This window comes from Abramis brama, assembly GCF_963993115.1.
Source record: "Abramis brama genome assembly, chromosome: 23".
Lineage (NCBI taxonomy): Eukaryota > Metazoa > Chordata > Actinopteri > Cypriniformes > Leuciscidae > Abramis > Abramis brama.
In genome coordinates this window covers 6,356,572-6,381,740 of record NC_139985.1, presented here as the reverse complement: position 1 = coordinate 6,381,740, position 25,169 = coordinate 6,356,572, and the positions used below count along the sequence as shown (strand labels likewise).

Below are 25,169 nucleotides of genomic sequence, written 5' to 3'. Positions count from 1 at the left end.
TTTAAGTATATTCAAATGAGCTTAGAATCAGAAAGATGGAAACAAATGCATAAAACACACAATTTCATTTCTGAGGTAGTGTTTCTGTAATCATATGAGAGCAATATAATCCTCTTTATCCTTCAACTAAAACCCAAAGACCTGTTGCTCGGACTAAAAATCATTCCACTATAAAACCTGATCTCTGCATGCACACCTTTCACAAAATGTTTTTTGTTTGTTTTAATATACAGTATATATCTTCTAAATATCTGTGTTTTTCCTGGAAAGTTTGGATGTTCCAAATCCACTAGAAATATGCATTTGAACAGCAAGGCCAAGAACAGAACATATGTTTTTATGAGAATTTCAGGCCTTTTCATTAAGTTTAACCACGACTGCGGTAGGGCATGTGGATGAACTTTACAAAACATGTCCAGGTCATATTTAACCACAAAATCTTTTTTTTTTTTTGTGCATTTACAGTAATCAGAATTGGGCTTAAGAATTGGGAGAAATGTAGTTTAATAATTTATACACCTTTAGATTCAGGAGGTGAAATATTACCCAGACATGTTCTTGTCCGGTTCACTCATGCACATGCCATATAAGACAAAACTTTGTTCTGCACTCCTAGATTCCTGTATCTTACCCCATATACTGTTTTACACAACAGTGAGATTTGGATACCAAACAAACCCAATTCCTCCCACAGAAGTGCACTTATAGGTCTGTTCTCAGGAGAGGGAAGCTGAGAAGAGAGAGCTCTCATCCATCATCAGAGGTCTACCCGGATTATCCAGGCCTCATAACTTCCCAGTGCCGAGCAGTGGTGTAAACCTTCCCTCCCCGCCCTTTATCATCCGAATCCCAACCATCCATTCTCCCTATCAGCCATTAGGAGTATACTTGGGTTGACCTCACACTTCCAATTAATAACAAAAAAATAAGCCAACACCACCTTCTTAAAGTGCATGCACAGACAGGGGTTTCATGCAGATGTAATCTATTACCCAAGGTGCAATGGGAGTAGTATGGTAGTCATGAAAAAGAGGACAGAAAGGAATATATAGGAGGAAATAGGGTCTGAATAAAAAAAAAAAAAAAAATTCCCTAGACTCAATACAAGAACTCAGGAAATGGAATCCTACTAGTCCTACTCAAATGAACATGACAACAATTCAGCATTCATTTGATGGTTAATAATTTAGGAATAATTATCCAGGAGCACAGATTTTATGAGGGGGCAATTTCTTGATAATATTGAGACATCACAATATATAGATTTTGAACGGTAGGGCATTATATATTTTAAAGGAGAATCACCTGCAACTGATATTTCAATTGCATTCAACATTCTGCCTCCAGGAACAGCTAACCACAGTCAGGCCTGTCAGATATCCCAAAATATCTCCCCCAACTCATAAAACTCCAGCCCCTGAGGCTCAGGTCTCACACGTTTGGGGTGAAAGATAAACAGCGAGGGGAAAGAGTGACAGCCCAATAAATTAACACCCATCTAAGGAGCTCGTTTATCTTTACCATCTCTCCCCTACCAGCAATCTCAACCCTCACAAAGTCTCGAACCTGTCAGAGCTCATTCTAGTTACACATGATTGACAGATGAAACACCCAATCAGGCTTGACAGGCAGGCAGGACATCCTAAACCATGACCTAACGGTTGACCTCTCACCTCTAGCAGTCAGGTTGCTAGACTGCCGTAAGATGAAGACATGAGATACTGCTGCATTTCCCCCCACGTATTCTGAGTTAGCGTCTCGGTTAACCGGGAAATATTAAAAAAATTTCCATAGCTTCATACTTTAGGTTGCAAAAACTTAAGCCAACCTTACACTTAGGTGATTGTCTTGAAATAATAAATACCCAAAAGGAAACCATTGTCCACAAGTCAGTATGTGGTAAAAAAAAAACAACAAAAAAAAAAAAAAAAACACACAACAACAACGAATCAGAGGCTTTGTAATTAAAAGCGAACTATGCTATATAATGAAGTACCTATGGCTAAGAATCTCCAAAGCCCATTGAGTTCCAGTGGAGGGGAAAATGAGCGTTGTTCCCAAATCTTGGAGGCAAAGATCTCTCTATCTGGGTCTCTGGTCACGGTTCAGCAAGATCAAGTGAAGAAGAACCTCCCTTTTTCTCACACTCCTTTGTGGTCTCCAAGTTTTTGAGAATTAAGCATAAAATGAGCGTAACCGTCTCCATTGAGAATGCCCCCTTGTCCAGCGAACGAGATTAATGAAATTCCCACACAGTGCCAAAGCGAACAAATACCTAGCGTCACTGAGTTAGCCATTAATACTGCTTGTTATTGTTGGCTTCATTTTACAACAAAACAGCGAAACCCTCATAAAAGCTCATAAATTTCAATCACAACAGCCATACTGAGAGGCCACGTCAAGGTAATTTCTCTGATTACTGTCAAACTGATCAGAGTTAGATGAAATCTGAATATGTTTTTAATAATGGCCATGCATTTCAACTGAAAACTAACCAAATTTGACTTTAAATTAGCAGGTTGTGAAGTAACTTATGTGCAAAACCCCAAATCTCTCAAGTAATTTTCTATCGCAATATCAGCAAAGCTACCTGCAGCATCGGCATGTAATCTGTCAAAGTCTTTTCATGTTAAAATCTCGGCAACATCCTTAAATCAAGATGGCAGAGTTTAGCCTCTCTTTCTCTGGGTGATTTGCTAATCATATTTGGGAAAGAGCCAATGGTTTTTTCCCCTCTTGTTTGTTGTGTTTCGCTAGACTTTTCTTCTGCAGCTCTTCCAGAGATAACAGTGTGCCAAAACGGAGTAAAAGAGAGAGACCGCCGAGGTGCCACCCCATGATGTTCAGCAGAAAACATTTTAATTGCTTTAGCAATTAAGCAAGATGAGTCAAAAACTGAGCATGCCTGAAAATTCCCACAGCAAGACGTTAATCTACCTCCTCGGGCAAAACTGTTCCTCAATGGAACGAGCCAGCGAGAGAAGGAGGTGTTTCGTTTTCTAAGAGAGGAGAGCTGCACAATATAGAGAAAATTAAAAACAGATCAATTCTATGTTAATCTTCGTCAAGACATTATGTCACTCTGTGTTTATAGATTCAAACATATATATTTCAATCTGCAAAGTTTTGTTGGACCTATTCAGCCAATGGCATCAATAAAGTGAACTAACTGTTTTAAAGACGGTATTACGGTTTCTACTTGACAAGTTTTTAGATGCTGGTTATTTAGTTATTCTAAGAGAGCTCAAAAATGTAAATTGTGATTCTTCTGTAAATGTACAGTATAAACTAGAAAGGAATGACCTAAAAAGGAGACGTCTACCAAACATCTAATGAAGATATCCCAGTTGCTGCCATGCACTGGTGCTCTTTGCATGTGCACTGAATCTGAGAGTGTGTGCATTTGTGTGTGTGTGTGTTCAATCTGGGTGGTACATTAGAGACAGGGGAATGGTATCAGTATCCAACATCTTGTTCGACAGATTACAGCACAAAGCATTTCATTAAAGGGATTAAGTCGTAATTCAGTCCTCCAAGGATTCACTGCAAACTCTGGCTTATGGATCGTAAATCCCAGTCTTTTGGCTGAACATCTCTAAAGTGTGTTTTCCTTTAGCCTACATAAAATATGTTTAAAATATATTTAAGTCAACTTGGATGTATCCCGTTACCAGCTTTCCTTATAGTTTGGAGTTTGTTTCAGGAGATTAAAACATCATTCTAAAGCGATATTTAAGTTCAATCCTGCTGGCAAACCCTTTCGTACTACCATTGGTCCATGGCGACCACATAATAGGTGTGCTCTGAAGCTCCGCCTTTATAGACGTGGAAATATTCTCCTGTTCATTTCTTCTGTTCAGTCCGTCGAGGTTGGACGTCCACAAGTGAAAACATGAACACAAACGGAGAGATGCTTCATAGTAGAAAATGAAGTTGTAATTCTAATTGAAAGAGACACTGACACTGTTTCATGTTTAAAACTGTAGAGCTGCTTGTGTTTAAGCAATCTATTGTTTAAAGTGCTATATAAATAAATGCAACGTGACTTTACTGGAGTGCCGAATTGCAAAGCTTGTGCAAACATCAACATCGCTATGATCAGATGCTTTCTTAACTGCGGTTTACCCCACACTGTTATTTCTGTTGTGCGTTTATTTTGTTATTGAGAGGAAAGCACCCATTGCACAGATTTCAGTCCAATAAAACTCTCTAGAATGGGAATGTCCCTCCTCTTGATTCCAGAGTCATCCATCCAACAAGCAACTAGTTAATAATTTCATGATGTAATTAAAGCCTATTTGCTACTGAGAAATATAAATAGTGCGAAGCCAAAATGATCAGGTTTCACTAGGAAATTAATAAAAGCAGCTCACTGTACTTTGGCTTTGAAAACACTTATTCTGAATATGTGTTGTCACTGAGAATGTAAATCCTTAATCTTACAATCATTTTGATTTGTAATGGCTTCTTCTATCCACTCATAAAATATCTAATTTTCGTCTTTTTAATTTGCAGTGAAAATACTGTTCTACTGAGAGACTTCTGACTAGCTATGGGAGAAAACGGTCTTGTTCAAATCAAAATAATAAACGTGTGAACTCTAAATCAAGTTGGACTCCATCTGGGAACAGATCTCTCATAGAACTGAACTCTAGTCCAAAACCAACCCTCTGTTTCTGCATACAGCCGAGCCATTATAAGCACAACTGGAAATAATACAAATCACCTACAGCGAGACGTAGCGAGAGAAACAAATTGAAGTCTATGTTGAGAAGTGCATGGGCCTGAGATGACAAGTTTTAAACATCATATTTTCCAGCGGTTTCCGTGACCATCGGCGTGATGTGATTGCCATCAAACAGCGCTGGACTTGCGTGCCCTCTTAACCGTAGCTTGTCAAAACTAAGAACCGAATCTTAGAAGAGGTCGTCCATCTAGCTCCGCTTGAAGTTTCCAGCAATTAATTCTGTCACAGAGTAAAGAGCGGTGAAGACCTTGGACACAGTGGACCAGCCACAAGATCGTGTAGTGCTTTTTCCTGCATTCTAATGAAATGCCATAAATCAGAACAGATGAAGGCTGTTAAAGTCACCTCTCAGTTGTTAGACGTCGTCGACTGATGCCAGCTCTGTAACTGTTAGTTTTTTCCAGGCCTGAACAGGGACCGCTTTGGCAATGCACGCTGGCACATAACCAATAGAGGGCTGTAACGCAGGTCTGTCGTGGCTGGACAAATGTGTCTTGATCTAGAGCAGGTTTGGGCTTCAGGTAAGAGATTTTTGGCACGAATGCATGTTGTACTTTAATTAACATAATCAGTAGTGACACCATGACTTAGGAACTTGCTCAAGCAAAACATGCCTCGCTGCCACCATAATAATAATTTAAAATACATTCACACTTTTCAACTAAATTCGAACTAAATAATTGGTTCTAATAATATCAGATCTAGCAATGACATATACAGTGGAGTAATGGTATTCTTCAGACACCCACCAAATGGAAAAGAAAACAGTTTTTACAGGTAAATATCTTAAATTTGCTAAAATACATAGAATTTTAAGATCCACAGTTAGAGAAGCTTAACAGAAAAAATGAAAATAACGGCATAATAATAATAATAATAAATGTATTATTATGATTATTATTGTTATTAATATTATAAAATATCATTAACAATATTTTTTTATATGCTTAATGTTATTTATTCATTATTATTACATAATATAATTAAACAAAATGTTTAATATTTTATTATTATTAAACAACATCCTTAATACAAACAATTATTTTAATATTATTATTATTAAATAATATAATTATTATAAACATAAAATATTTAATATAATAAATTAATTACTACTGTTATTATTATTATTAGTAGTAGTAGTAGTATAAACCAATATAAACAAAATGAACTATATTGTCAATAGATAATATCAAACAATATCTACACTTATATAGGCCCAACGCAGCAAAAATGTCTACATCATTCAGTTGTCAGTCACCAAAATGAACCGTTCTAAAGTGGTCTGATTACTATAGGTCTTAGGGATCATTTAAAGGGCGATGAGGAACTTATGAACTCAGCCTTAAAGAGACATAAACACGCATACATGAGAACAAACCTTGCCTGGCCTTTTAAACGAGTTCCTCTGACATTTATTTTCCCCTAGAGTGTCATTAGAAGCTGCTGAGTCTCTGCTCATCATTGTTTATCTCTACACTGCTAATTAGTTCCAATCAATTAAAGTTGATCAATTCTGTGTCACTGGGGCAAGCGTTGCTGTTTTTGCTTCTTTGCATGATGAACATTAGGAACACTTTAATACTGAACTATCACTAACACTGAAGGTGCAACACAAAACATCAAGCAACAAATCACATCTCTTCTATAATTTTTTTTGTCTTGCCTTAACCCGCCACGAAATCAGAAGCCCAGAAAGACAACTTGACCCTCAAAATTCATCACATTAAACCAAGTTAGAGGAAAGTGACGTTATTATTTCCGTTGGGTGGATTCGTTTGTGATTTCCACGTATTGTAAAAACATTTCAGTGAGTCATGAATATGATGCAATATGAAAATAACTTTCCAAAAAATTTATTTCTGAGAGCATTGGGATATTTAAATAGTCCATTATCATCACTGCAGCTGTTCTACTGGCTAATTGATGGAGTTATTAGTCATTTCGTACAGAAAATAAACCATGAGAAGTGGGTGATGACAATCATAATCCCGTGGCAGCGGTCACACACTTACACGTTCACACAAATGCAATCCCTGTGAGTCAGGATATGTTCTTAATGGCAGTGAGAAAAATGATGGCTTCCACACACATCTGGAGCGCAGCCTGATTATACACTTGCTTCACGACACCCAAGAGCCACCAGCACACATTTACTCAACAGCAAGAATATAGACTGTAACTCAACGCTCACATTAACAAGTGTGTGCACGGAAGATAAATTCTAAACATGTCCAAACAGGACCGACGTAACAGGAAGATTGCTGAGGCATCAACCTTAGGGTCTGGAGGGAAATCTGATTCCTACTGTATCCCCATCCTGGACAACCACACAAACACACACACACATACACACCAAAGCAAATTCAACTCCTGCCCCCTTCCATGCACGCCATCCTCCTTTGCAATCTCTCTGCTCTCGTCTTTGTGTGTGCAAGTCTTTCCCTCACTTGTACTCATCCCACGTTTGTGTTTTCCACAGAAAGGAAATGCAAATGTGTCGTTTCCCCACTTCTCTGGGAAACGCCACAGGGCGCCTGGATTGAAAAATTAAACTAAGTCGCCGTGATGCATGCGGCAAAGTGGCAATAAAGTATTCATTAACAACCATTCAGACGCTAAGCGGGGCAACAAGTGGTCAAGTTAAGAAGTTAAACAGGGACTTTATGTGGCAAAACCTCCCCTGGGCTTATATATTTACAAAACAAAAGAGTTCCTTTGACGGGTCTCGCGGAGCAGTGCACCTTGCTTGGGGGGAAACGGGCTCGTGTGAATGGGACTTGGAATAAAGTGCGTTTACCTACTGAGTGGCCTTGCTTTGATGTGAGAGGAGTGGGTTAAAACATAGACCATCAGAGAAAAGGCCTGTCATTTTGCATTTTGAAGGACTCTGGTCTTGGCCATTAGATGCAAGGAGGAGTTTGGAGGTGAAATGACAATGCCTTTCTTAAAGAAAAACAAATAAGAAAGTTGAAAATCTCTCCTTACTTTGGTTATATGGTACATCTGGGGTGGAACCAAATTAGCAATAGACTTGATATAAAGTTCAGGAAGATTAATTGGACAAGGTGTGGCCATTTGGAAACTATCTGCATCAATCATTAACAACATTTGCTGTCAGTAAATTATATAAAATAATAAACAAAACATTAATAATAAACCACACTGCTCTCTAGGCTTTGGCCACCATTGAGTTCTAAACTGGCTTCAATTTCGATAAGATATTTCCCTATCAGTGCTCAAAGATCTTGATGCTTGTTCAAAGGCGTATGTTGTCTTGGTTTAGAATGCCATAAAAAAACAATATGGATCAGCATGTGCAAGGCATTTGACTTCCATAATGTGACATATATCCGAGTCTAATAGAATATTTAGTCAGAAATAATATAGGGCTGACACAACCTAATTGAAATTAATATGAATATTTGGTGATTTGAGCATTTTACAGCTACTAAATCCCAGCTGATATAAAAAAATTCTACATAACAAATGAATCAAAACACAATAAGACCAGGGACAATTATAAGAAAATGAAATTGGGTTAGCTTTGAATTTATGTCTTTAAGCAACACATACAACTAATTCAGATATTACAAGTGCTGCATGCTCTTCAGATTGAATTTATTTTATGATCAAATTCTACCATCCTCCGATCTCTCAATACGTTCATAAGTTAGAGGTTAATGTGTATGTGTAAAGTGTGTGTGTTGCTCTGTGGCACACTGTGCAAGGCACTCATTGATGGAAAATAAAGGCCCAGTGCCAGTCACAAGCCCACCCCCAGATCTCCCAGAATGTGAATGAACTGCTGTGAATGGAACGATGAACCCACACAAATGCCCTCTCACCACTCACGCCCGCCCGCTCGCCCTTCTTATGTGGATGAACGCAGGGGCGAGACGAAACAACAACAACAAGGGATGTGTGAAGCCCCGCCCCATTTTCATTCCATCCTTTTGGACCCCTAGGTCTACAATACGCCCCCGACTCCTGGCCAATTCCACAGTCCACAGGGAACTTAAAAAGTTGATCTTCTCACAAAGCCATACCTCCACCCATTTCCCACCAGGAACAGGGGTGGATTGTGGGTGGAGGGTCAGTGGTGGAGAGGGAGGACCTGGCACGGCTTCAATGAGAGCAGATGAGAGCTCATCTCCTTCCATGACAATTGCCACCCACTCGAAAAGCATGCAGTGTCGGGTGACTGAAGAACGTGAATCAGCATCTCAATGAAGGCTTCAAAGTCTCCTGATGCAGGGGCGGACGCTGAGTTCCACACTTCACAAATGTCGTGTCCTCTCCACACCACTACAGATTGAAATGCTGGGGGATTGACTGAGAACAAGATTAAGTAAAGCAGGAGGGTTAGAAAACATTGAACATTTTTTCATGTTTTGGCTTCCTTCTTTAGAGCTCATTCCATGAACTGTCATTCTGGTTCCCGATGACTCATTACTGACTTTGAGAAAGACTTATAACAAGTTTCTTCATGTTGCATGGTTTAATCAACTGAGAAATGAGCATTATTTTCAGGCATACACACTGTAAATCAGGCAAACTGAAGCGAACCCAGATCATCTCTAGAATCTAAATCTGAAAATATCTGAGATGAGCAGATCTAGTGGGTGAATGACTGACAGCGTGCTGATTAATGATGCCCAGCTCATTAAATAGAGCGTGCTCTTGACCCCATCCCACGGAGAGGTCAGAGCTCCTCCAAAACTTCACAGGAGGACGTTCTGGGAAAATTTGCCAAACTCTGAATGATACTGAACTGTAGACATTATAACAGAACATGTTCTGCCTTATATTTTGCATTAAAATGAAATCAAACAATCTGTGCAATAAAATGTCTTGTGAACCATACGAATTCTACACACAAAAAAAAAGTTATGTACAAATTTCTCACTTTCAAATAAGAAAATCCATTCAGTTCTATATTTTTTAGATAATTATAATTATAATTATTTCTTTATCCTACTATGACGATCAAATGGTTATGAAATACAAATTATACACTAAATTTATATAAAACTCATAGACATGATCGACATTATGGCTCAAACTAGATATGAAAGACAATTCTCTGGTCAAGACCTAATTAAGACATGCTAAAAATCACCTCTCACCCCCCACTGAGCATTCTCAGCTTATTTTCCACTGCCATTCCACTCACACACACACACACACACACACACACACACACACACACACACACACACACAACGTTTCCGCTCACGGCACAACAAACACATGTCAGTAATAATCACTCTCTCTTAATCCCACTAGACCATTATTCTATCCGACACTTTAATCTGAGAACGATAGCATTAGATCTAAATATACTCCATTTAAATCTAGGCTTGAATTCAAAGCCACAGGTATCTTAGATAAAGAGTCAGTTTTCTAGGCAAGTGATTTCAGATTTTCAATATTTGGTAATTTGCTGTTGTTGCTGGTTGCTTGTTCCTATAAGAAAGAATCTGCAGATAAACTTCACAAAACACTGCAATTGTTTTTGTAATAAAATCACCATAAAGGCAATATAATAATACATTCAATTATGTATAGATAATTTTAATTAATATTTTTCACATTACAGTATGGAGAATCAGCAGTGAGTGCTTAATTGTAATTGCAAAATCTTAATTTTGTGAAACCCACCAATATTTCTAGGGTGATATCATGACAACAATGAGAAAAATAACTGACTCAGTTACTAGGACAAGTTAAACATGAACGTGATTTTCCTGAGTCACTCTCCAGTGTGGCACATAGACCAGAAGGAATGAAATAAAGAAGTGTGGAGTGGCATCTCTGAGTGTTCCTGCTGAGGAAAGATCCCAGTTTAATCACAGCTGAGCTCTGACAGACGGCGAAACCCAAAACCCCCAGAAGCGCACAGGTGAGAGTCCAGAAGGGAGGCCACGGTAAACTCAACATCACTCTTCCTGTGAGAGCTAAAAGTGTGCACTGCTGCCGCCCCAAGAATTCAGAGTATTCGGCCTCCCTGAGATTCCCCCGTGTCAACGGATCAGATGAGAGAAGAGAAAGGACTTATGGGGAAAGAGAGTGAGAAGACAGAAAGAAAGAAAACGAGAGAGAACCAAGGCAAAATGCAAGAGAAAATATACATGCAAGTATAGTCAAGTCAAATATACAAGTGCTAATGTATAGTCAGATGATCATTATCGCAAAATAAACTAGATTTTTATCACGCTGAAAGGGTTTATTTTGTGATAATGACATGGATCCCTCTTATTTCACGGCTACTAACCAAATAAACAAAACTGATTGAAATATGAAATACTGACCAACATGAAATATTGATTTGAGTTGACTCAACAAAATACAGGATATTTAAACTAGCACAGCTGTGTAGAAATTGGTTGCCTGGGACAAGATACAAACATTTTTACAGCAGAATGTAGTGACTGACCAATCAAAATCAAGTAGGCCAATTCTAAAGAGCCATTTTGTAGTGAACATACAGTCACCTATAGTTCCTGTGACCTCAAATGAATAAACACTTTGAATATGAATATGAATGAATGAATAAACATTAAGTGAGAATCCCTATGGCTGTACTGTATGTGCGCAAGTACGACACACTTCATCCTCACCAGGTGTCCACATAAACATCAATCTCCAGAATCTCCAGACAGACCAGCAGTAAATCCCATGGAACACACAAACAGACAGACACACACACACAATCCATGTCCCAAAATGAGAAATGAGGACCACCTATGCGAGTTCTGATATGCAGACGCACCATAAAAATGTCCAGTGTTGGACACATCTGACTGTATGAAATAACTAGTAGCATCCAGTGCCTATAAACAGGAAATCTTCCCAAATATAAAAGCTTTATCATCATTTACTCAGCACATGTCATTCTAAACCCGTATGACCTGGAATATCCTTTTAAACTAAAGCAATACCATGACAAATTATATTAAGAAACACTCTGAGTGGACAAGTTTGTTTTAAGACTAAGATATTTTTAAAAGAACTAAAACATTTGGGGTGGGGGTTTAAAAAAAAAATTGCCGGGGTCATATTTCACCCAAAAATCAAAAGAACAACAAACAGAATAAGAAAATATTTTCAGCATAAAGAAAATTAAGGATTTTGCATTGCAGCAATGATGATTCTCATTGCATTCTAATTATTGTAAATGTAATTAAAATGGAAGTTAAAATAAAGGTTAGTAAAATGTTTTACTTTAAATATTAAAATGGTAATACAGCAAAAAATATAATTAAAATAGTAAAAAAGTATTTTTTTATTTTCTATGAATAAAATAAGCATAAAGGCAATACATTAAATATTTAAATGATACTTTGCAATTTAAATTAATAAATGATTAAATAATATTTCCATTGCATTACAGTATTGAGAATAGAGGTAAGGTGCTTAATTATCATTCTTAAAATAATTAGAGAATTAGAGATTTGATGCCTTTGGCAGAGAGATTCATCCTCAGAAGCCTTTCCCTTTATCTACAGTCACACTGAACCGGCTGACCTGAAACTCGTGTGAAAGGGCAGTGATAATCCGCTGACCTCACTCTGAGCGCTTGCAGTGCATGCTCCGGGTTTGTGAGGGTTTTTTTTAGGTCCAGCTGCTGCCCGTGTCCTGATGAGATGCAAACGGCCTGCATTATGATGCAGCTACACGGATTAGAGCAGAGGTTTGTGGGAAAGAGTCAAGACATCATCATATCACTCCAGATTAATGAACCATGCTGGCCTGTGCAGTCAGAAACACTGAATGTGGGTCAATGGTGTTGAGCAACCAAAATTGCTGGTCATATTCCCGTGTTTTAGAGCGGTTCTGTGCAAGTCAGCAGAATCTGATCTGTGCATGAAGTAGCTCAAAGCAATTGTTCCATTTAATCTGCAGCAGAATAAATATATTTTGAGTAGGACTGATTGATATACTATTACAGCCTTTGTACTTTGTACATATAGTAGCATTGTAATGCATGATAAATGGCACGGAATGACTTTCCATGACAGTAAATGAATGAGTTTGAACTGATTCATGTCAATGAATTAAAAATACATACTCTAGCACCATTTTTGCTACTGGCATTTTATCAAAAACCCTATTAAAACATCTTAACACTTTCATATGCACAAATCGCAAGACAAGGAAGAATTAACACACCATATATAGACAGCCACATATAAAGCACATTAACAACACAGCAATATTGCTTCCCTTTATAAAGAAAAGAAAGAAAATTGTTCTTGAAAGTGCCCTTTCTGTGATTGTAAGTAGGGGCCAGTAAGTCTGCACTACTTATCTTTACCCAGAGCAGCTATTTTAATACAGGACTATGACCTAGCCCATTTGTGCGTAGAGGGCAGGAACACCCTCACAGGGTTAACGGTCTCACAGTCTCGAATGCCAAAGGCCCTCAAAGTGAATTGGAGCCTCCAGTGTCGCAAGACAGTGTTTTCCTGAAATCCGAACAGCCTCTGAGGAAATGGCTTAGATGGAAAGAAAGAGAAAAAGAGCTAGAAAATAAGAAAGAGGGACTCTTCCAAATGGCTCTTTTCCCCTTATCATCCATCTGTCTATTCATCCTTATCAGATCTCCTCTTGAGATCCTCATGTGGTTGCAATACCAGGTTTGAATGATCATTACCCCTCTCAAATACAATGCGTCCAGTGTTCCTCCTATAAAAGCGGATACTTAAAGGCCTGGAGAACAAATCACTCTCGACTGACTTCATTTCAAATGACCTGATTTTACATGACAGCACAGAACTGTTTATAGAGATCAGATGACATCAGACACATTAGAGGGAGATCACAGAGCGCTGAAATAAAAAAGAATGCTCAAAAGTGCAGCTACAGAAATGAAGCCCCATCTTTTAATTAAAAGAAACAATGAGTTTCTGATAATAATAATGATTTACTCTAGAAGGTGCATGTGAATTATCTGGAAAAACACCTGGAAATATTTTTTAGTGTTGTGGTGTACCTAGATATATGACTCCGCTGGTAAAAAATAACTATTCCCACTTGCCCATAACCTGTCCATAAGCAGTTCTGTTTTCATCATATAAGTGCTGTTTCCCCTGCTGGCAGACACTTTTAGCGCACTAATTATAGTGTATTATGGCTATATTTGTTATTGTTGTATTGGGTGTAATAGTCAATGAGACGTGTAATGTTCACAACCACTTTGGCCAAAACCGACACCTCAAAGTAGTTATTTTACAAAATTAAAAATGATATTTTGTGGGCAACTATGAATGCCACATGTTTGGCATAGCGGTTAACCACGTAAGTAAAAACAAGCTGAGACTGGTATGGGGCTCCCTGGTTTTGTCCAGTTCCCAAGGTTCAATTCTGATAAAAATGCAGGTCACTTAAAAGCTGAGATGTTGCTTGAAGAACAAACAAATAAAATAACTAACTAAATGTGTCCAATTGTATTTTTAAATGTAGAAAGTATGTGTACATTATGAATTAGTAAACTGTGCCACTCAAAGACATGACAATGATCCATGCTACTTAACTTTCAAATTCTAAAGAATATGTCAGAACATTTGCATGGGGGTTTTCAAAGCCCTTTTTGCTGATCTGACAACAGTGTTGCTGCTTTTGTCACAAAATCAACTGGATCATTGGTAAACTGCTCTAAGATCAGTGTAAAATCCATTGAAATCCATTGGCATCCATTGAAATAAACTGGGATGCAAAAACAATGACCAAATTACCACCCCTTATTTATAAATAGGTAGCCCCGCCCCCACACTCACACCACTGGTGAAGAGCCACCACCAATTTTTCTGATTGGCTGACACAAATTTTTTGGTGGACTTTTTCTCATTGGCTTTACCCCTTGCATTGAAATATAATAAACCTGGCATAAACTGAGATCTGTACATGTTGATATCTGCTACCCTTTACAATTCAATAAAAAAAGAATACAGAAATGATCACAGTACTGTGAACTGACCCAATCTACCCCTAATTCTCATTGCCACCTGGCTCAAATTATTCTTCTTAAACTGACTTTGCAGAAAAAATATCAGCAGAAAGCCTACTATGATTTTGTGCCAGGATGAATTTAAACCCAATGTCACCTGTACAATACCATTTCCCGGAGTCAAACTGAAACAGGCAGCATATTTCACATGCATGTCATTAAAAGCTTTAAAGTCAACTTTGAACTCTGTTATTGCGTCACAACAGCATGAGCTCAACGGTTCCACCTATGAATTCTCCAAGCATGAGAACTTCAACATTTTAGGACATCACTCTTTTACACTTATCCAGAGCCATGTTTACTTACTCTAATCAGTCCCAGACACTTTTAGAAAAGCAGCAATACTGACATCAGATTAGCAAGTTAAGCCAACACTAGCCAAAGCACCCAGTGGGATGTGTGTGCGTCCATATAGTTGAAGGGGTCAGAACCCCCTGGAGGGAGGCTGGCGACACAGACTCCTACGGCTCTAAATCAATTGTGCATGCTGGGTCACCTTTCAATATTGGGGACAAGACACGAAATTAAATCACACATTCAAACAGCGTCAATTTACATCAAATGAGCAGTGGTCGATAACCCTCCGTTGGCTCAAATAATTAACTCGTGCATGCAATACGACTGAAAACGGGCATCTGGATCCAGCCAACGGTTTGATTAATCATCACTGAATCAGTGTCATCTCATTTACCATGACAATCCATTTCTACACAGACCAAACAGGATTGGGTTTCTCCTAAATCTGATATGGAAAAGGTACCACATCTGCCACTGGTTTAAAAACCCTCACCGTTGGCATCATGGGAGATTTTCCCGAGGGAAACAACCTTGACGAAGTTCAATACAAGGGGGAAGGAAGTTGCAAAGCTCAAAGAACAATTAAGATGTTTTTGATTTACTCTCCAAGTGGGGTGGAACCGCTTTACTAGAAAAGTGAGCTACACTCGTGTGAGGGGTCGCAACTCTTGACCCCTAAAGTGGGTTGACAGAGCAATTCGATTTAAGGCATCATAGACAGTCGGACATTCTACTCACAGAAAAATAAAAACGAGATTCATGAGCCTTAAACGTGTTCAGCTTGGCATGGTATACTTCTGTCACAGAGTTCCTGAGAATAATAGCATTGTAAAGTGGAAAACCTGATAACATATCTAAGAGCGGTCGACATATTGACACAGCTAACTTAAACAAAGACGGGTTGGGTTTTAGATCTTCAAAGCTTTGAGAACTACTCAAGGAAAGTTTTAGAGAAACGCTTCAATGATCATATAATGCACACAAATTGAACTCAAGTGAGAAGGGAGGTTTAGAAATCTAAAAATGGGCATGGGTTAGACAATAATTAGCACATTCCTGTGCTTGCTGTGAGGTGTTATGTGGTGAAAACAGTAGGCCTGCAGTTTGGGGTGGACTGCAGGTGCTGTCTTATGATGAGGTTTGCAGTTGCTCTCCAAAACCAATTAAAAGCGCTAAATGCGAGTTTGGCTGGAGAGCTCTGCGACTGCAGGATCCAAATAACGCTGCGCCCAACTTGATGGTATGCAAGTAAGCAATGAATCAGCTTTTTCTCAAGAGAACCCACAAAATGACAAATCCATGACCCTTTCAACCATAACCACATTAGATCCTGTTGGTAGCAATACATGTACAATTTACACATAATGGAGCTAAAAGACTGTGTGGGTGCAGGGTTCTAGCATAGCACAGCTTCATGAGGTAAAGCGATTCCTGAGGGACCAATATTTGAAATCCTTCAAAAATGACTGGATCTACAAACATGCTCAGTGGAGTGTTAAATCCATCTTGATTAAAGCGGGAGGAAAAGCCTTGAATAACGAACTGTGCCGGGGAATTTGGCAAACAGTGGAATTGCGTAGTCCCTTCTCTGAAACGGCTAATCGCAGGACGGATCTCCAGCAGTGCAGACCTGAGGCATATTGATGTGCATGGCTGATCTAGACAATTTAACTCTACAAGATGCTTTTAAAACCCCAGACACAGCCTGGCCAATTGAACTCTTAAAACTAAAGCTTCTTTAATGCTTTTTGCAACACATTAGAATCAATCAAAACAAACTTTAGCTGGACAATAACTTTATTCTAGAGCTGCTGTAAAGCCAAAACAATCTCTGTTACTTTAATTTCCTATTATTACTGTAAAGCTGCTTTGAAACAATCTATATTGTTAAAAGCGCTATATAAATGAAGGTGACTTGATTTGACATTAGGTTCAGCGAGAAACATTTTTCATTGTATAAGGTTACAGAGTTTGCTATATGGATTTTTGGGTTTAAAAGTTGTCCTTGATGTTGTACAAGTACTTGATGTACACTATTAAAAATGCAAATTCCAAAAGGGAAATTCCTTTTTGGTTCCTCAAAGAACCTTTCAGTGAACGGTTCTTAAAATAACCATTATTTTTCTTAGTGTGAAGTAAAACATTTTATATAATCAAAAGAACATTTGTTCTGTATGTTAAAGGTTCTTCATGGAACCACAGATGCCAATAAAGAAGCTCTATTTTAAAGAGTGTACATTATTGTTTTTTTAGGTCAGAATGGAGCTGACTTTGAAATTAAAAGGTTATCTTATGGCATCAGGCTGTAAAAACCTTTTAAGCAGCTTTAAGCGTGAATCTGTGAGAGAGTTCAGGCCCTGAGCTAAAACAGTAGGCTCATCTGCCATCATTTCATCACTAACTTCTCACATCTCCTGTTTTGCATCTGCAATTGATTATTTCAGAAATGTGCTTAAAAACATACTACCGAAAATAACCGAGACGGCATGTTCGGCTTTCTGTAAATTTCTCTGACCTGTGTTGAAGGTTCGGAATGATTGTTTCTTCAACTCTTGTTTGTGTCTTTAATTACTCTGACACCGGATAAAAGTGGACGCAGCTGGCTGGGAGAAAAAATCTAAGATGTTTGATGGGAAAGCCATTAGGAACACACGGAGTGTTTTCACTCATTCGGCGTGCGGTTAGACCGGAGAATCCGTCTATGCTGTGAATTTCCCGCCGAACCTAAAAACATTTATCAACTCATCAAATTCAGTCATGAAAACCAGAAGGTAGCATGTGAAAAAAAGTATACTCCAGAACGTTCACACGGTTCCTCCAAACCACAGGCCACACAACTGGAGATGCAATCCCTAAAAGAAAACCAGAAGCAAATCAAGAGAAAGCCAAACAGCCAACCTACCTTTGAAGGACAAGAAGACCCGGGGGGCGCTCTGAGGTTCGCTGTCCAAACCCAATGTCAGGACAGACAGAGCCAGGAGAACCTGGACTGACCAAGGACTGCCCAACAGCATGGTGCATCCGTTGAAGTCAGAAAGACACAATTGCAGAGGCCACTGGCGAAAGAAAACACATGATTGTAAATTATATGACTTCATATACTGCTTTCCAAAGGTAAATCATGGCTCAAACAGAATAATAAAAAGTTAATTTCTTTGAGTTACAGACTGTAGGGCAAATTCGACATTTGGCACACTTTTGCATGCCGTATTTCAGTGCACATTTATGTGATTTATTCACTAAACACTCGCAAAACAAAAGTGCTGTAATAGCACTGCTCTGTATTCAAATTAAGTCACTGTCATTCTTCAAAGCACAAACCTCATTTCAGTGTAAATTAGGTTAATTATAATTTAGCCTTATTCACAAAACTCACAGCTGATTTCTTTTAGTTATAGCTGCACACAGAAAGCAGGTGGAAAACTTTTTTTAAAGAAATATTTGTGTACATTTGATTTTATATTGATGAACTCATCAGCAATAACTTACCAAATGAAGAACAAAAGATTAAGAAAAATATGCAATGAGTTTTCCCTATGCATTCTCTAAACGTCTAAGAAAAACCCAAAGTTTTATCTGAAATCTTGTTTGCATGTACTATATGTATTCCAGATAGTTTAAAGTTCCAGTTTTACCTTTGGGCTCCCTGCTTTAATAAGAGAAGCTAAGAGGCCCTCCACAGTAAACATTTCACCAAAAAATAAGGGTTTGGTTACATTTGTTTGAAACATACAGCAAAGGGATATTCCCCAAGGGAGTATGTTGACAAACCCCACTGCTGCCACATAGTCCATCTCTTTCACATGGGCAGGAACAAGGCTGCCACCCATAGAGGGGCTGCACTCGTGTTGCTCAGCGGTGGCGTGACATAACCTTAAAAACTTAAATCTGTTCGGATAACTGAATCAACGAGACCGTTCCCAAACCCACATAGTATTGACATCAATCACAACTGTATATGCGTCATTTTTTTTTTTTCTTCTTCTTCTTTTTTAAGGAGGAGCAAACATCTCAGAACAGAAAAAGTAGTTCTGGCGGAAGACGATCTGTCCAAAAAGCGCTGCCTGGCCGCAGAGCGTTTATGAGTGGAAGCAGCTGTTTAAACCTCAGCTATTTGCAGGCAATTTGTTAACTGTCCGGCTGTTTATCTAAATTCTCTGCCTCTTTACCTCACACAAGCCAGTGAAATTAAACAACAATTATATGAACACAAGTGCACACAGACACAGTTGGAGGTAAGCAATTATGCATACAATCTCACAAATACACTGAAAGAATGAATCAATCCATAAACCCCAAAATATATGGCTTTTAATGCTTTTTTAAGAACAGGCAAAATATTATGCGAAAAAAATGTGGGATAGCAAGAAATATTTAGTCCCATTTCTTTTTACTTTTTGATCTATTAATTTGTTCTACTCTTAAAATGCCACTTAAAGAGGATTCTATCAATTTCTTTTTTTTTTAAAGGATAAGCCTTATTTATTTATTAACTATAATAATAAAAAAAAATACTCAACTACTGATTTAATCAATTCTGATGACAAATTTAAAAAATAAAATCTAGATTAAATAAAAATATTAATAGTATGGTCTCTTCTGCTACTTATAACTCAAGAAAGTCAGATTTGGCTTGTAAATTCAGCCTTCCTGGTACACACTGAAAGTTGTCAACATTTGTAAAGACTTGTTATGACTGATCAGCAAGATGACTGGTCTCACTTATTTTTATGCAACTCTTGCTTTCTGCATGTTGTTACCCCATTTGGTACTAGAATAGCTATATTTACTGTGTTTGTTTAATGCTAGTTTGTGAAATTGTTACAGTGTTTATTTTGTACATGCACTCTGGCCCCTGGAGATATTGTATTTTGTTTCTTTTTCCTGCCACCCAGCAGAGAACTGAAAATAAACTACTTTGACTCGGTCTTAAATGCCTATTGTGCTGTTATATATACAGGAGCTCTGAGTGTATGGTTAACTTATTTTAGAAAAACACTGGGAAACAGCATGAAAGGAGATGTGCAAAGCAAAGCAATTTCGTCACGCCGTGAAGAGTAATATTAGTGACAATGCAAAGAATTATTTAAGGTTATTTAGTGTGCATACTGCCATATGAATGTGTGTGGGTAATACAACTTCAGAGCATGTGTTATTCTTAATCTAACCAACATTGACATGAAATGTCAAGCAGTTTCTGCAGAGTCCTTTGGCATGACATTCTGCAATTCATCTGAAACTACTTCTATACATGTGTTTAGGACCATATTACATTAAGGTACTATGTGGAATATTTGTCCTTTTAAAAATCAATGTCACCAATGGATACGTTGGTGGATACATAGGATACATACAAAAAAAAATATATATATATTTCTGCCAACACTGACTGTTATATTGGAAAATAATTATTATAAGATACCATTTTAATAGGAGTCTGCATTCATTGCAAACTCAACTGAGATCAAAAGATGCATTTAGAAATTAACTCCAAACGTTGAAATGTGACTCATACTAAAATAGTACGATGATAGTGTTGAGAAAATGAAAACAAAAGAAATTAATGTTTACCTGCTTTCTCCAAACTGTCCAAAAGCAACTTTGAGCTCAACTCAAAGAGTGAATCCAGTAAATGCCTGAGTTCTTGTGTATGTTCGTGTGTTTATGTCCCAGGTCCTGCAGGTATAGTGAGGTACAGTCCTTATCTCTCTGAACACCTGAGCGCGGTGTGCGTCTTCTCTATTATAGTGTTCATTTGGCACAGTTGTTATAAAATCCCGTTAGATATCGCGCTAAGAATCGTTAAAGAAGCGTAAAAGCCACCTGACAACTCCGAGAACAGCTTCAGCGCTGTGGCTACCAGTCTGAATATCTCCAAACACAAGCGCACTCCTGCCCGCACTCATTCGCTCGCCTCAAATGCTGCCCAAACAGCTTGGCAGGTGGATGCAGTGTCGCTCATTTGCATACGACACACCCACGGGGCGAGGTTTACCTTGGAGCTCCGCCCCCTTCAGCGCGAGTCGCTGTGATTATCTTCAACTCACCGTACTGTCACTGCGATTACATTCATGTTTCATTAGGTGGAGTAAACTCGGTAAGTATTCACAAGAACTTAGATATGAAGTGCAATTACTGTGTGGAACGCTATATTTGTGCATTTTTTTACATTGTGTTGTAGGCTATGGTGTACACTGTAGTTCATAATAATCCTCTTAAATGACAAACAAAAATAAATTCTCCAAACTTTGGTATACTTTGTTTGCTGTTGAATAACACAATAAAACTACACTAGCATACATTCAAACAAAAGTCATCTAAAGGTTGAATTATGTTCTGAATGACGATGCATTTTTAATAATATAATAATAATAATGTACATTTTTTATCATAATATTTTCTGGTCAAAACAGTGATTTTACATTTTTGTATGTTAGATGTTGCTTTCATTAATTATTTTGTTTTTCACAATTGTTATAGTTTTGTGAAAAGCTTTTAATAGGCCATTTATTAAAAAGGGTGACAACTTACCCCTTTACTTAGCCTACTCAAAAAATGTCAATGTGTGTACTGTTTTTGAAAAGAAATTTTCAATAGCTTTTTTGTAGCTGCAATATTAAGTTGTATTGTGTACACAGAAATTGAATTATTGTATTATATAGACAAACAGTCACCAGAGTGAGATAAGCAGCCTCTATTATTTATCCATGTAATATTTATCCATCTGTCGATATAGCTATGACACATGACCTTAAAAAGACACTTATTAAGGTCTGTGAGCGAGAGCAGTAGAAGTTTCTCATGGCCAAAATATGTTATTTGTTTACATATTAAAGGTCAGAAAATTGTGCAAGATGACGATATGTTTTAACTTAGTGTTTTCCCTTGAGGAACTGCAGCAGTGAAAACCTTCACTCTGATAGTAACTCTAAGAGCTTTGAAACTCACTTTTGTAGCTTGAGTTTGTGACACTGGAATCATCACTTCCAGTTTTGCTGCTTCTTTCAAACAAGTCTTCGCTTTGAAACTCATAATAAGCAATAAGATGCAATTAAAGTTACAGAGCCCCAGGCTTGATTTATCTATGACCGTTTGCACACCACATACACACACACATACAATATTCAAGTCCCTTCAGCTCAGCCCGTAAGCAGAAACATTCTTGTATTAGGGAGTAAATGCTTTTGCGTGTTAATACATGACACAGGGTTCTAGATAAAAGGCATACCAATGCTTGAAGGTTGAAAAACTACCTGCACAAGATTTACAGAATATCAGCATGCAACTTTTCTTCTTTCTCAGAGCAGCTCATAGAGAGACAGGAATGAGGTTCTACTCTCTTTGATGCAAAACATGCAGTGACATAACTTAACGACATTCATCTTTGGGAAATTATCATGTGTCTTCTTCGATTAAGGTGATATGAGCACGGTGCCATTATAGCATTCAGACTGCTTGATATAGAGAGTGTTGTCCCTATGTGGAATGCTTGGGAAAACCTCTGGGAGAAATCAGGACAGATATTCTGGTATGTATCTTTCTTACAACATGATGAAGTTGGTTAGAAGATCATTTTAAAGCAGAGCAATCTAACATGCTACAAATTATGCAATATTGGTTGATTTTTTGTTTTTGAAAGCATCATCATGTGCAGTGAGTTTTGTCATATAACTATACAGTACAATGTTTTTGAAAGAAGACTCTAATGCTCATCAAGACATTTATTTGATCACAAATAGGTTAGTAAAATAAAGTAAATTAGTAAATTAGTAAAACAGTAATATTGTGAAATATTATTATAATTTAAAATGACTGTTTTTCAATTTGAATATATTTAAAAATGTAATTTTCATCCTCATCACTCAGTCTTCAGTGTCACATGATCCTTCAGAAATCATTCTATGCTGATTTGGTGCTCAAGAAACATTTCTTATATTATCATTCATATATATATATACATACATATTGTCCCTTCATCATGATTTTAATCATTTTAATTGTGCAAAATGCCACAGCATAGTCAATTTACTGATATACAGTATATACAGTGTATATATATATATAATGAATATAAATTATATATCTATATATATAATGTTCAACATATCAGATGGCTGCAAACTCAACTGTCAATCTGAAGCAAATTTCTCATTGTTCAGCAAACTTTTTGAACAGAACAAATTCCTTTTTGGTCAGCAGAATCTACAGGATGGCCAGAAAAAAAGAAAAAAAAAAGGTGAGACATCAACATGGATGAAGTGTTCAGCAGCGGTCGGTATACAGAGCCCTACATCTTTGTCTCTCACGTCATGAAGTTATTTGAAAACCTTCGACTTGAGGCGACTAATGAAAAGTCATTCCGCTATTGTCAAAAAAAGATTGAAAAAGCTAAATCCAGGCTTCGCATTGCTGCACTTCTGTCGCTCACTTTCCGTGGGCCACATTCTTTATTAGCCTCCTATTTCATCTACGTTCGCCGCAAAAAAATTCACATTACGGTCACAATGCAGCCTTGCCGGTGAGATTGGGCTCGGGCTAAAAACGTTGAATGGACAGAACCGGAGAATGAAGGGGGAATCTGTCCTTTTCAGCACCGTCGAACCATTCACCCCTCCCTCCTCTCTCGCACCGACCTGCAATAAAACTGTTTTCAAAGACGACTTGGCAGAGGTCAAATGGAAGATGTCTGTAAATGAAAGCAGACTGACTTTGTCTCCCTCCAGGCGAACTCTGACAACTTCGACAACTTATCTTTTCAGAGTGGGGCTTCTGGAGGAGGCAGGTCTACACAACTGTCTCAGAACCCTTCACCCCATCCTTTATGTGGAAATAAAAGGCATTTCAGATGTCAAGACTGGATGTGGAGTCTGAGTGAGCCTGTGAACTTGTTTCCACCATGCTATTGTCTTTCATCCAGTTTGCTGTATTGACATCGGATCTTCCCTTGAGGGCTGGTCCTCTAATACGGCTGCAGAAATATTGGTTGAATGTTTCAGCGGGATGACATGACTAGTTCATGCTGAGCCACCTCGCACTACAGAAAGAATTGACTTGCGTTCCTGTGGTGTGGTAAAGCCCTGAGGCTTCAGGTGTTATTGTACCTGTGCGCATCTGCGAACTGAGGGTGATAATGAAGGGTCCATACACTTTAGTCACAAGTGCTCACACTGTGATTACCTCAGGGGTCAATAACCTGACACATTTTCCCACAGCGGAGGTGTGTGTAGAAAACTGGGCCCTTTAGTTCTGTGCTGATAGAGTTTAGCTGAAAAAATGTCCCCAGAAGAAATCTGACAAAACTTTGTTTTTGTTTTTTTGTTGAACATTAGTTCATACATACTGTAAAATGTTTATTTTTTATGCTATAACGTAATTATTCAGAATTTTTTTTATTCATTTAATAATTCCTTTAAATTCGGAATTAACTGAAAATAAATTCATTTTATTTAAAGGAATAGTTCTGTCATCATTCACTCACCATCACGTCGCTCCAAACCTGTATGATTTTCTTTCTTCTCTGGAACATATAAAGAGATGTTTTGCAGAAATATTACAAATGCATTATAAAAGTACCATGACAATGGCCCATAAGACTCTTGTGCTCAAATTTGGGGTTGGCACATTTGTTTTACGTTTTTGAAAGTGTCTTCTGCTCACCAAGACTGCATTTATTTGATTTAAAAAATACAGTAAAAACAGTAATACTGTGAAATGTGGATCCAACAGCAAATGTAATCAATGAGCATTATATTTTAATATACTTTTTTTTTAAAGTTTTTAAAAACTTTTCTAGATTTAAGATATTTATAACTGTGAAAATGCGTCATCACATTCTGTAATTTATTTCATGTGTTGCAAAGCTGAATTTTCAGCATCATTACTCCCGTCTTCAGTGCCACGTGACCCTTCAGAAATCATTCTATGCTGATTTGTTGCTCCAGAAACATTTCTTATTATTATCAATGTTAAAAACAGTTGTGCTGTGCTGTGCTGTGTTTTTTTTTTTTTTTTTTTTGTACAACCATGCCTATACTTTTACTTTTGACTAAGAAAAAAATCTTACTGACCCCTAACTTTTGAATAGTATTGTATTCCAAGGCAAAATTGACTAAA

The 25,169-nt window shown here is 37.8% G+C and overlaps 1 protein-coding gene across 2 annotated transcripts in view; it reads right to left on the bottom strand.

The window, feature by feature from the left end:
* Positions 1-20,977, bottom strand: part of sema3fb (sema domain, immunoglobulin domain (Ig), short basic domain, secreted, (semaphorin) 3Fb) — a 60,175-nt gene extending 39,198 nt beyond the window's left edge. For both annotated transcript variants that reach the window (XM_084100552.1, XM_084100553.1), the window contains exons 1-2: positions 20,628-20,977; positions 17,959-18,112 (exon numbers count right to left, since the gene is read on the bottom strand). In XM_084100552.1, coding sequence (XP_083956678.1) covers positions 17,959-18,070 — 112 coding nt within the window. In that variant the 5' untranslated portion in view covers positions 18,071-18,112; positions 20,628-20,977. The remainder of the gene's footprint in view (positions 1-17,958; positions 18,113-20,627) is intronic.
* Between the last annotated feature and the right edge of the window lie 4,192 nt (positions 20,978-25,169).